At 39.3% G+C, this 12,145-nt stretch overlaps 1 protein-coding gene across 1 annotated transcript in view; it reads right to left on the reverse strand.

Moving 5' to 3' along the window:
* Window positions 1-10,068: 10,068 nt before the first annotated feature.
* The window catches only part of LOC107678709 (zinc finger and BTB domain-containing protein 18-like), a 4,639-nt gene continuing 2,562 nt past the window's right edge, over window positions 10,069-12,145 (reverse strand). The window contains exons 3-5 of the mRNA XM_016474079.1: window positions 11,870-12,104; window positions 11,125-11,832; window positions 10,069-10,141 (exon numbers count right to left, since the gene is read on the reverse strand). Of these exons, the coding sequence (XP_016329565.1) occupies window positions 10,069-10,141; window positions 11,125-11,832; window positions 11,870-12,104 (1,016 nt within the window). The remainder of the gene's footprint in view (window positions 10,142-11,124; window positions 11,833-11,869; window positions 12,105-12,145) is intronic.

The following is a 12,145-nucleotide window of genomic DNA, read 5'->3' on the forward strand; positions in this document are numbered from 1 at the left end:
TATATATATATATATATATATAACACAGAAATGCATTAGTCATTCGAGCACATTGTTAACAGTGGTGTGATCAGGTGTTTGTCACTAGAGGGCAGCACCTGAATATAATACTTCATTAGTTTCTCAGTGAACAGCTGTTTGTCTGTCAGGACCGTATTCACTGTCATAGCAAAAATTGTATCATTAAAACTTTAATTATGGTGCTTTTTCTTTTAGAATGAAGTGGGAGTCTATAAAAGTTGTTTAAAGTCTATTAATGCAACAATTAATTTCAGCCAGAGATTTGATGCTCCCTAACTTTGGGGAAATTGAAGTCAGACTTCAGTGCAAACTGGAAGCTTTAAGCTCAATCAGACACTGAACCCTCATGAATGCTTACAAGACAAACACGACTTCTTTTGGCTTTGAGCAGCTGGGCTGTTTCACGCATAGAAAGTGCCATGGTACTTTAGTTTTTGTGTTCGGGTTTAAGTATGCTTTTGAAAAGTCTCTTGTGCTCTCCAAGGCTGCATTTATTTGATCAAAAATACAGTAAAACCTGAAATATTTTTAACATTTAAAATAACAGTTTTCTATGTGAGTATCTGTTAAAATATAATTTATTTCTGTGATCAAAGCTGAATTTTCAGCATCATTACGCCAGTCTTCAGTGTCACATGATCTTCAGAAATCATTCTAATATTCTGATTTGCTGCTCAAGAAACATTTCTGATTATTGTCAGTGTTGAAAACAGTTGTGCTGCACAATATTTTTGTGGAAACCGTGATACATTTTATTTTTCAGGATTCACAGATGAATAGAAAGTTCAAAAGAACAGCATTTATTTGAAATAGAAATCGTTTGTAGCATTATAAATGTCTTAACTGTGACTTTTTATCAATTTAATGCATCCTTACTGAATAAAAGTATACATTTCTTTTTTTACATTCTCAGCATATTTGTAAGGATTCTGTCCATTGCAATTTAAAACAACCCCAAAAATCAAGAGCAGACACTCTTTACTGCACATGACTCTTTGTTTTCAAATGTTTCCTGTAATACATGTTTTCATGAATATTTAGGTATTGCATTCTTTACATGCTCTCACTATTAAACATGCAGCTCTTAAATCAAGCATATTGAGAGTTTGACTGCAAACCAAATCAAGCACTTCTTCTGCCTGTCATTCTAAATGATGCAAATTTGGGTCTGTTCCTCACAGAAAGCATCATATGACTTCAGAAGATCTGGAATATAGCAGACTAGTTGTATGGACTACTGTTAGGATACTTTTTCATCCTTTGTGAAGCTTGAGAACTTCTTTCATTTCACAGTTGTGTGGAATATCAACACTGACTTCAGCATCTCCTTCTGTGCTAAACAGACGTATGAAGGTGAGTAAATGATGGCGTAATCTTTTAATATAGATCATGATACTGAGGGCAGGAGTCTTCATGCATGCTGTGGAGATGGAAAAGCAATTAGATGTTCCTGACACTCCTGTTCTTTTGTCTGTGCTTCTCTGCAGCTGTCCAGACTTTCACCACGAGCGTTTTACTGTAAAAGGTCACAGCCGTGACTTCCGAGGCGGCTCCTCTTTCTCTGCGCCACATGCCAGGGACCCCTGAAGGCCTGCTGGGCCCCGCTGACTCCTGGACGCAGTTAAGTCCAGGCGTGTGGCTCTGTATCACCCCCCATTTGTACAGAGCAGCTGTGCGCAGACACACGGCCGGCCGCGGTGATGTGGCTGCTATAAATACGTGTGCGTGTAGTGAAGGAGTGACAGCTGTGCGCTGGACTCCTCCATCAGCTCACGCTCCATACAGGACAGAAGGACACGTTACTAAGGTCAACTTATGATCTCCTCAAGTCTTGAACAGTTTTGAACATCGTCAAAGTTTGCCGTGCATAACTCTCCACCATGATTCAGTGGTGTTCTGGGTGGTTGTTGACAAAAGAATGCATTTTTGAGCTGTTCTGAGTGGTTGCTAAGGTGTTGCTGGGTGGTTGCTAATGTATTTTGTGAATTTGATACAAGTAAGCAATTTCTAGCTGTTCTGAGTGGTTGCTAGGGTATTTCTATGTGGTTGCCAATTTGTTGTGAGTATTTGTAGCTTGTTAACACAAGTATGCATTTTTATAGCTGTTCTGACTGGTTGCTAAGGTTTTCTGAGTGGTTGCCAGGGTGTTGCCAGTTGGTTGTTAATGTATTTGTGAGTATTTGTGGCTTGTTGATACAAGTATCCATTTTCTAGCTGTTCAGAGTTGTTGTAAGAGTGTTGCTAGGGTGTTATGAGTGGTTGCCAGGGTGTTGCTGGGTGGTTGCTAGGGTGTTGTCAGTTGGTTGTTAATGTATTTGTGGCTTGTTGATACGAGTATGCATTTTCTAGCTGTTCAGAGTGGTTGTAAGAGTGTTGCTAGGGTGTTATGAGTGGTTGCCAGGGTGTTCTGTGTGGTTGTTAACAAAAGAATGCATTTTATAGCTGTTCTGAGTGGTTGCTAGGAAGTTGCTGGGTGGTTGCTAATGTATCGTGAGCATTTATAGCTTGTTGATTCAAGTATGCATTTTCTAGCTTGTCAGAGTGTAACAAGGGTGTTGCTAGGGTGTTCTGAGTGATTGCTAGGATGTTGCTAGGGTGTTCTGAGTGGTTGCTAGGAAGTTTCTGGGTGGTTGCTAATGTATTGTGAGCATTTGTGGCTTCTTGAGACAAGTATGCATTTTCTAGCGGTTCTGTGTGGTTGCTAGGGTGTAGCTAGGGTTTTCTGGGTGGTTGCTAATGTATTGTGTGAATTTAAGCATTTCTAGCTGTTTTGAGTGGTTGCTAGGGTGTTTCTTGGTGGTTGCCAATGTGTTGTGAATATTTGTAGCTTGTTAACACAAGTATGCATTTTTCTAGCTATTCTGAGTGGTTGCTAAGGTTTTCTGAGTGGTTGCCAGGGTGTTGCTGGGTGGTTGCTAGGGTGTTGACAGTTGATTGTTAATGTATTGTGAGCATTTGTGGCTTCTTGATACAAGTATGCATTTTCTAGCGGTTCTGTGTGGTTGCTAGGGTGTAGCTAGGATTTTCTGGGTGGTTGCTAATGTATTGTGTGAATTTAAGCATTTCTAGCTGTTTTGAGTGGTTGCTAGGGTGTTTCTTGGTGGTTGCCAATGTGTTGTGAATATTTGTAGCTTGTTAACACAAGTATGCATTTTTCTAGCTATTCTGAGTGGTTGCTAAGGTTTTCTGAGTGGTTGCCAGTGTGTTGCTGGGTGATTGCTAGGGTGTTGCCAGTTGGTTGTTAATGTATTGTGAGTATTTGTGGCTTGTTGATACAAGTATGCATTTTCTAGCTTGTCAGAGTGGTTGCTAGGGTGTTCTGAGTGGTTGCTAGGATGTTGCTAGGGTGTTCTGGGTGGCTGTAAACAAAATAATGCATTTTATAGTTGTTCTGAGTGGTTGCTAGGATGTTGCTGGGTGGTTGATAATGTATTGTGAGCATTTATAGCTTGTTGATACAAGTATTAATTTTCTAGCTTGTCAGAGTGGTTGCAAGGGTGTTGCTAGGGTGTTCTGAGTGGTTGCTAGGGTGTTCTGAGTGGTTGCCAGGGTGTTCTGGGTGGCTGTAAACAAAAGACTGCATTTTATAGCTGTTCTGAGTGGTTGCTAGGATGTTGCTGGGTGGTTGATAATGTATTGTGAACATTTGTGGTTTGTTGATTCAAGTATGCATTTTCTAGCGGTTCTGGTTGGTTGCTAGGGTGTAGCTAGGGTTTTCTGGGTGGTTGCTAATGTATTGTGTGCATTTGATTCAAGTATGCATTTTCTAGCAGTTCTGGGTGGTTGCTAAGGTTTTCTGAGTGGATGCCAGGGTGTTGCTAGGGTGTTGCCAGTTGGTTGTTAATGTATTGTGAGTATTTGTGGCTTTTTGATACAAGTATGCATTTTCTAGCTGTTCTGAAAGGTTGCTATGGAATTACAAGTGTTTTCTGAGTGGTTGCAAGGGTGTTCTGGGTGGTTGCTAAGGTTTTCTGAGTGGATGCCAGGGTGTTGCTAGGGTGTTGCCAGTTGGTTGTTAATGTATTGTGAGTATTTGTGGCTTTTTGATACAAGTATGCATTTTCTAGCTGTTCTGAAAGGTTGCTATGGAATTACAAGTGTTTTCTGAGTGGTTGCAAGGGTGTTCTGCGTGGTTGCTAAGGTAGTTTGTTTATTCATACAGTAGCTCGTACTAGTGGTCACAAGGATGATGTAAGTGGTTGCAAGGGTGTTGCTAGGGTGTTCTAGGTGGTTTCTAACAATCTGCAAGAATTTTTAGTTTGTTGGTACAGTTAACCATGTGTTTTGAGTGGTTTGCTAGGGTGTTGCTAAGTGGTTGCTAGGGTATTCTGAGTGGTTTCTACGGTGTTGCTAGGTGGTTATTCGTTTGTTGTGAGCATTTTTAGCTTGTTTATACAATAATTCATTTTCTAGCTGTTTTTGATGGTTGCTATGGTATTGCTGGGTGTTTTCTATGATGTTCTGAGTGGTTGTTACAAGGGGTGTAACAGTACACATATCATACCGAGAATTAATCAATAAGCGTGTGGTTTTAGCTTGGTGGTTGCCAATGAGTTGTAAGTTTGTTGATAGAAATATCTGTTTTCAAGCTGTTCAAAGTAGTTGCCAGAGTGATGGTTTGTTTTGAGGATATGGTATTAATTAGATTTTTGTACCATGCTAATACTATGGTATTCTGTAAAATACCTTGAAAATATGATGTTGCATGAACACAATATCATGGGATTTATCAAAATTTCCTAGCATTAACAGTGCTATAAAGGTGATATTGAGGATATAATGTTTTGATGTTAATTATATAAGACACAAAGGTCTCGTCTCTGACAGAGCATTGCTCTTTTTCTGTTTTATGTGCATGAGTGTGTGTGTGTGTGTGAGGCTGCATCGCTCCTTTTCAAGTGACCACCTGTCTTTTGTTATGAGGTAAATAAATAAATAAACATGGCCAGCACCAGATGTCCCCGGCCGTCCGTTCAGAGGTCAAGGTCTCCCACCGCTGGCCTTGCGAGGTGAAGACATCCAAGTTTCAACTTCACTTCTCCTACAAAGACTTGCTGTCGTCTGGGGAATACATGCAAATGTGCTAGCTGTGGTGAAATGGAAATTACATTAAGCTTTTTGATAAGCGAGGGCAAAACACGCATCTAATTAAGTCAAAGAGACGACAGCGCGCTCATCAAAGAGTGCAACTAGTCATGGCATGCTTGTTTCTCATTTGCTAGTTGTCTAGTCCAGTCCTTCAACTGGTTTTGCAGATTTTATATCAAATACCAAACACAGTTCAGAAAAATAAAATGCCCTTAAAATCAATAGAAATGAAAACAAAATGCAAAATGATGTGACATGAAAGACTAAACTTTAGTTTTAACATTGTCCTTTTAGTTGTACTGTTTGCTTTTCTAAATGTCTCTAAGCATTTAGAATAATTCATTTTAAATATTTCCCCAAGTTAACACTTTTTAATGTCACCTGGGTCATTTATTTTACGTTGTGTTTTCTGAGGGGTTGTTAGGGTGTTCTAAATGGTTGCTAGGTGGTTACTCAAGTGTTGTGAGCATTTTTAACAAGTATGCATTTTTTTTAGCTGTTCTGAGTGGTTGCTATGGAGTTGCTAGGGTCTTCTCGGTGGTTGCTAGGTGGTTGCTCATGTGTTGTGAGCATTTTTAGCTTGTTGATATAAATATGCATTTTCTCACCATTCTGAGTGGTTAGGGTTTTCTGAGTGGTTGCAAGGTTGTGTTGCTAGGGTTTTCTGAGTGGTTGCTAGGGTGTTGCTGGGTGGTGTCTAATGCTAAGTGGTTGCTAGGGTGACTTGTTGATGCAAGTATGCATTTTTCTATGTATTCTGAATGGTTGCTATGGAGTTGCAAAGGTTTTCTGAGTGGTGTTGCTAGGGTGTTGCTGGGTGGTTGCTACGTGGTAGGTCATGTGTTGTGAGCATTGTTACCTGGTTGATACAAGGATGCGTTTTACTATGGAGTTGCAAGGGTTTTCTGCATGGTTGCTAGGGTGTTCTGAGTGGTTACTAGGGTTTTGCTAGATGGTTGCTCCCATGTTATGACCATTGTTAGCTTGTTGATACAAGTACGCATGTTTCTAACTGTTCTGAGTGGTTGCTATGGCGTTGCTAGGGTTTTCTGTGTGGTTGCTAGGGTGTTGCTAGGTGGTTGCTCACATGTTGTGAGCATTTTTAACTTGTTGATACAAGCATGCATTTTTCTATCCGTTCTGATGGTTGCTATGGGGTTGCTAGGGTTTTCTGAGTGGTTGCTAGGGTGTTTCTGGGTTATTCTAAATTGTTGCTAGATTGTTGCCGGGTGCTTGCTTATATTGTGATATTGTTTATATCTTTGCAAAATTTAAATAATATTATTGTCCAGCTCTAATCTGCGACTATAAGGCATGACGATATTAAGATATTATAGATTTTAACATTATATGAAGCTGCTGTGAAACTGTGTGTATTGTGAAAATAGCTATGTACATAAATAAATTTGATTCCCTGTTCATTGTCACATGACCACGTGACCTTTGACATCAACATAAAAAAAGTGCTTTCTCCTTCCATTTGAAAGCAGATTCATTCATGCACAATTAGATGTTTTATTGTCAACATTTAACGTTGTTTTTCCTCATCTGGTTTCTGACTGCATGACAGATCTCTGGCAGCAGGTGAAATGTTAGTAAAGCATAATCTTCCGGGCCTCTAGTTTAAATTCTAGGATTTCTAGCCAGACCACCACACATCCTTATTTACTCCTCGTTCTCTTTAAGCAGGTCTAAAGCGTAACGTCTACAGCGGTTCACTGAGCTTCAGGGCAGAATCTGAGCGCCGGAGCAGACAATAGACACGTCGAACTACTAACTTCACACAAAAGAGTCGGGCTATTTGCAGGGCTGCGTGGGGGCAGGGTCATGGGAATCACACCGCCGAGCAGCTGGATTGCTTTACATGTGCAGTCGGAGAATAATTAGCATCTCGCTCATGCATTTCTCGTCCTCCTCCGGCGTGAATGTTTGCTCAGAATGCAGATGAGCATCCGTCGAAGGAGGCGTTCTTTTCGTTAAAGGGGTCATCGGATGCCCATTTGATATAAGTTGATATGATTCTTTAGGGTCTTAATGAAAAGTCTATAACATACTTTGGTTAAAATTTCTCAATGGTAGTGTAAAAAACACCTTTTTTACCCTGTCAAAATGAGCTCTGTTTTTAGCAAGCAATTCTAGTCCATGTTGCTTTAAATGCTAATGAGCTCTGCTGACCCCGCCCCTCTCTTCCGTGCGGTGACCATAGACTGTATAAAAACATAGACATAGTGTCCGTGACGTCACCTGTAGGTTTCCGAAGAGCGTTTTTGAAGACTTTTTTAAGCTGAGCGAAACTAGGAAATTTATATTAACTTTAGAAACTTTCATGACTTTTTAAGATCTTCTGTAAAATCGCCTGGGTCCAATTTTCTTTTACTTTGTGTAGTTTTGATGTTTTGATTTAATTAATTCATTTTTTCGCGGATTTATACACATGAAAATACCTGGTTTATTTATTTGACCAATGCATTTCCATGAATTTTCCAGTCAACTGGATGCATTTTTAAAAATTATTTTTTATAGAGATTACACTCAAAAATTGCAATGAAATAATTAAGATGAGCAGAACTAGGGAATTTATATTAACTATAGAATTTTTGAAGACTTAAGGATTTGTCGCATAGATCGTGTTTTCTTTTACTTTGTGTAGTTTTGATGTTTTATGAAGATTTTGACATCTGTATAATTTAACTAGATTATGAATGTGACAGATGAATGAGCACCAAAATATGGTAGTTTAATTGGAAAATTTTCCTTTTTTCATTATTTTATTAATTTTTTATATTTTATTTTCAGCTATACTGAAGCAAACTACTCATTTATTTATATTTTTTATATGAAAACCTAAATATTTATCTCTTGAATATGTTGCCAACTTCATTATACTGCACACAACATTTTTCGTTTATGAAAATAATTATTAAAATCTTCCATTATTTTTTCTCTCAAATTCTCTCTAATAACCCTCATAAAAATACCAGATTTATTTATTTGACCAATGCATTTCCATGACTTTTCTGGTCACCTAGAAGGATTTCAATGCAATAATTAAGCTGAGCAGAACTAGGCGATTTAGATTAAAATGTAAGACTTTAGTCATTTTCATAACTGTTTCTAGGCAATATTAAAGGTATTGGAAATACCCAGGTTTTCATGACTGAAGATGATTTTTACATGTAACTGCTTGTTAATCATATTTACTCTGGTAAAGATTTGTAATATTCTGAATGCAACGTCGCTCTAGCATCATTTTCAAAAAGACAAACACAATAATTCCACAGAAAATGTTGTTTAATCTACTCTTCGGCTAAATAAAGATCTAGATAAAGATTGTCACATTTTCACAGCACAAACAAACAGGCACAAATGTCTAATGTGCCCGAGAAGAAAGAAAGAAAGCAAAGCAAAGCAAGCACAAAAACACACACAAACAAACAGAGAATCCAAATAAATTACCAAAGAATTCAGGCAAAATCAACTCAAACAGATTGTCATCTACATTCACTAGAGGACTTACAATGACGCTTTTGTTTCCTATAAAATATGTTTTTGTTTATCAAAAAAATTATATTGCATCTAATGGCACTTCTACAAAGTCTATTAAAAAGTCTCAACTTAGTATCATCTTTCATTTTACAAGTCAAAATTCTGATGCAGTCAAATTCTGCACAAGAAACAAATCAATAAATATTACTTACGATTATACAGTTTCACAGTCTGAACCTTTAGAAGACAATAATGCGGTATTACTGTACATATACAGCTGTTATTCAGCAGACTGAACTGAGAAACCCCTCCAACGTGTTCAAAGAGACATTAAATCTGACCGCAGAAACTTATTATTGCATTCATATTTAGGCTTTTATGAATGTTGAATAGCATCAGAAATGTGAATCTCGAATGAGGAACAGTGTCAGCGTACATACGATCGTCAAAATGAGAAAAGATGTATTAAAAAACATTCAAATGCACACAAATCATGTAAATAACCAGCATGTGAAATCTTCCGTTAGCCCACAAACTCCAGTGTGACATAATTTGCACAGAACTGAAAACGTAAAAAAAACAACAAAATGTGCAATAAAATGAATCATGATGCAGATATGCAACAGAATATGATGCACGCTTGCTTTAATAAATGCATCATCAGAAATATCATAACTGCGGGTGTTTCAGGTAGATTATTAGTCTTCATGTCGTTCGGATGTTTGTGCTTGTGAACAAACAGTTTTTAACCTTTTAAGCAATTTTAACTGGAAGACTGTGAAAAACTGCAGCTTTTACCAGAGATTTCAGTCATACTACATCCTAAACTAAATATGACAATGATTTGATAAATAAAATACATATTTACAATAAATACACAGTTAGAAATAGCAGCCTACGGTATATGAGTGTTGTATCTATCGATGAAATCAGGTTCTCACATACAGCAACTGATCGATTATCCCAACATTAGAGAGCAAATATCAGCTTTAAAAATCAAGTCTAGAGTAAACCCTGAACCAAAACCAGCTAATAAATAACTATCAAGTTTATCAGGGCCGATGAAACGTACAGCATGACATGGGCTTTTAGTGCTAGTTACTGTTACAACATAAACAATCGGTTAAATGAGCACAAAATAATAAAGAAAACAGCTGTGAAACGTTTCTGAGATTCAGTCAGCAGTGGTTCAACCATATTTCTGTTTGCAGAAAGAAGAGAGAGAGAGAGAGAGAGAGAGATGTGAAATAAAACAACAAATGCTTCACTAGATGTAAGCAACACTTGATAATAGTTTAAACTTAACTAGTCCTTCATGTCTTCTTAAACCCAGAACACCATCAAAGCACTGATCTGATGAGGGTTGATTCAAATCCAGTTCTCGACTGGAAAGAAACCACGTAATCCTGACCGAGAGCCAGTAGCTTTAAAAGGCGACGTCGCTTTAAATGCCAAGTGCTTCAGTGAAACATTTCAGTGACGAAGCCCTTCAGGAGACGAGGACACACCAAACTCTAACAGCATAAATACAATCTGCCCGTCTGTACTTCAGATAAACAGTGAAATCATAAGCATACAGTACTTCTGCAAAACTGTCTCTGTCATGATGCGCAAATGATTTGTAATAAATTACAGCAGATACAAAAAGCAAATCTTCTGGACGGAGCTGCAGAACTGGTTTATCAGTGCAATGCATTTAAATACAGTATATATGTATTTTTTACTGTTCATCAACAATTTGATGTATTTGGGACTTTGACACTGTTTTTTAACTGTTATTTATAACATATACATGCACTTTTTAACTGTTATATATACTATATATGTGTGTCTGTGTGTGTGTGTGTGTGTGTGTGTGTGTGTGTGTGTGTGTGGGTTTCCAGTCATAAGGGTTCATTTTTTTTTATTGAGATTTATACATCATCTGAAAGCTGAATAAAGCTCAGCTTTCCATTGATGTATGGTTTGTTAGGATAGGACAATATTTGGTCGAGATACAACTATTTGAAAATCTGGAATCTGAGGGTGCAAAAAAATCTAAATATTGAGAAAATCATCTTTAAAGTTGTTCAAATGAAGTTCTTAGCAATGCATATTACTAATCAAAAATTAAGTTTTGATATATTTACGGTAGGAAATTTACAAAATATCTTCATGGAACATGATCTTTACTTAATATCCTAATGATTTTTGGCATAAAAGAAAAATCTATAATTTTGACCCGTACAATGTATTGTTGGCTATTGCTACAAATATACCCCAGCGACTTAAGACTCCAGGGTCACATATATAGTGTTGTGTAAATATAATCACAGTTAATCACACACACATATGTTCAATATTTATTTATTTTAATATATATTTAATGTTATATATATATATACAGTGGGTACGGAAAGTATTCAGACCCCCTTAAATTTTTCACTCTTTGTTATATTGCAGCCATTTGCTAAAATCATTTAAGTTAATTTTTTTTCCTCATTAATGTACACACAGCACCCCATATTGACAGAAAAACACAGAATGTACAGATCGCCGGACTGTGTGAAGCGCCGCTCGCACCACTTACACGCGTGTGGTTTCTCTCGTGTGTGCACCACGGCGTGCCGGCTCAGATTGTGTGAGTACTGGAAGCTCTTCCCGCACTGTCCGCAGGTGTACGGCTTCTCGCCGGAGTGCGTGCGCTCGTGCCGCTTGAGCGTGTACATGCAGGAGAAGGTCTTGCCGCACTGAGAGCAGGTTGGGACGGAGCCGTCAGGCGAGAGCTTCGAGCGAATGCCGTCTTTCTCCTTGAAGTGTGAGCTGAGATGGAGCTGGAGCACATGTGCGCTCGGGAAGACCTTGCTGCAGAGCGGACACATGCAGACCTGCGGGAGAAGAACCCCGCTGGATGTAGAGATGTCTGAGGACGCCAGGTCGTCTTCATCCTCGCCCTCGCTGTCCCTGAGATGATGCTCCGAACGCACACGCAGCCCACTCTCCTCCTCCATCAGGTCATCGTCCGGAGGGAGCAGCGAAGCTGCGGCCTTGTTGTCGGGGAAAAGGGCAGTGAACCCTGTCACCACCGAGCTCCTGGCGCTATTCCCAAAGCGCTGGCTCTCCGGGCTCACCGGATCACCGTCCTCCTGCTCTGACAGCAAGTCATGTTCGTCTTTAACAAGTGGCTCGGTGCCCTGCTGCTGGCTGTCGAGGGCCAGCTGTCCTGAGATGTAGGAGGGGTGGAAGGCTGAACTCCAGCTTTCCCTCGTACATGAACTCCAGCAGCAGCCCAAACGCCGGCGGCGTCACGATGTCGCTGTTCAGATGCACCACGTCTCTTTTGTCCAGCTGGTCGCAGTAGAAGAGGTGGAAGTACATGCTGCATGAGGCCAGGACGGCTCGGTGCGCTTTGAACCGTGTCTCTCCCACCAGCACAGTGCAGTCGCAGAGGAAGCCTTGGTGTCTCTGCTGACTCAGACACTGCAGTAACTGGCGGCTATGGTCTGGGAACTCCATTCTTATGGTGTGACCTGCCGGAAAACAGGAAAAACTGGATGTTAAATAAACGCCA

The sequence above is a fragment of the Sinocyclocheilus anshuiensis genome, unplaced genomic scaffold (assembly GCF_001515605.1).
Source record: "Sinocyclocheilus anshuiensis isolate Anshui unplaced genomic scaffold, SAMN03320099.WGS_v1.1 scaffold208, whole genome shotgun sequence".
In the NCBI taxonomy this organism is placed as follows: Eukaryota; Metazoa; Chordata; class Actinopteri; order Cypriniformes; family Cyprinidae; genus Sinocyclocheilus; species Sinocyclocheilus anshuiensis.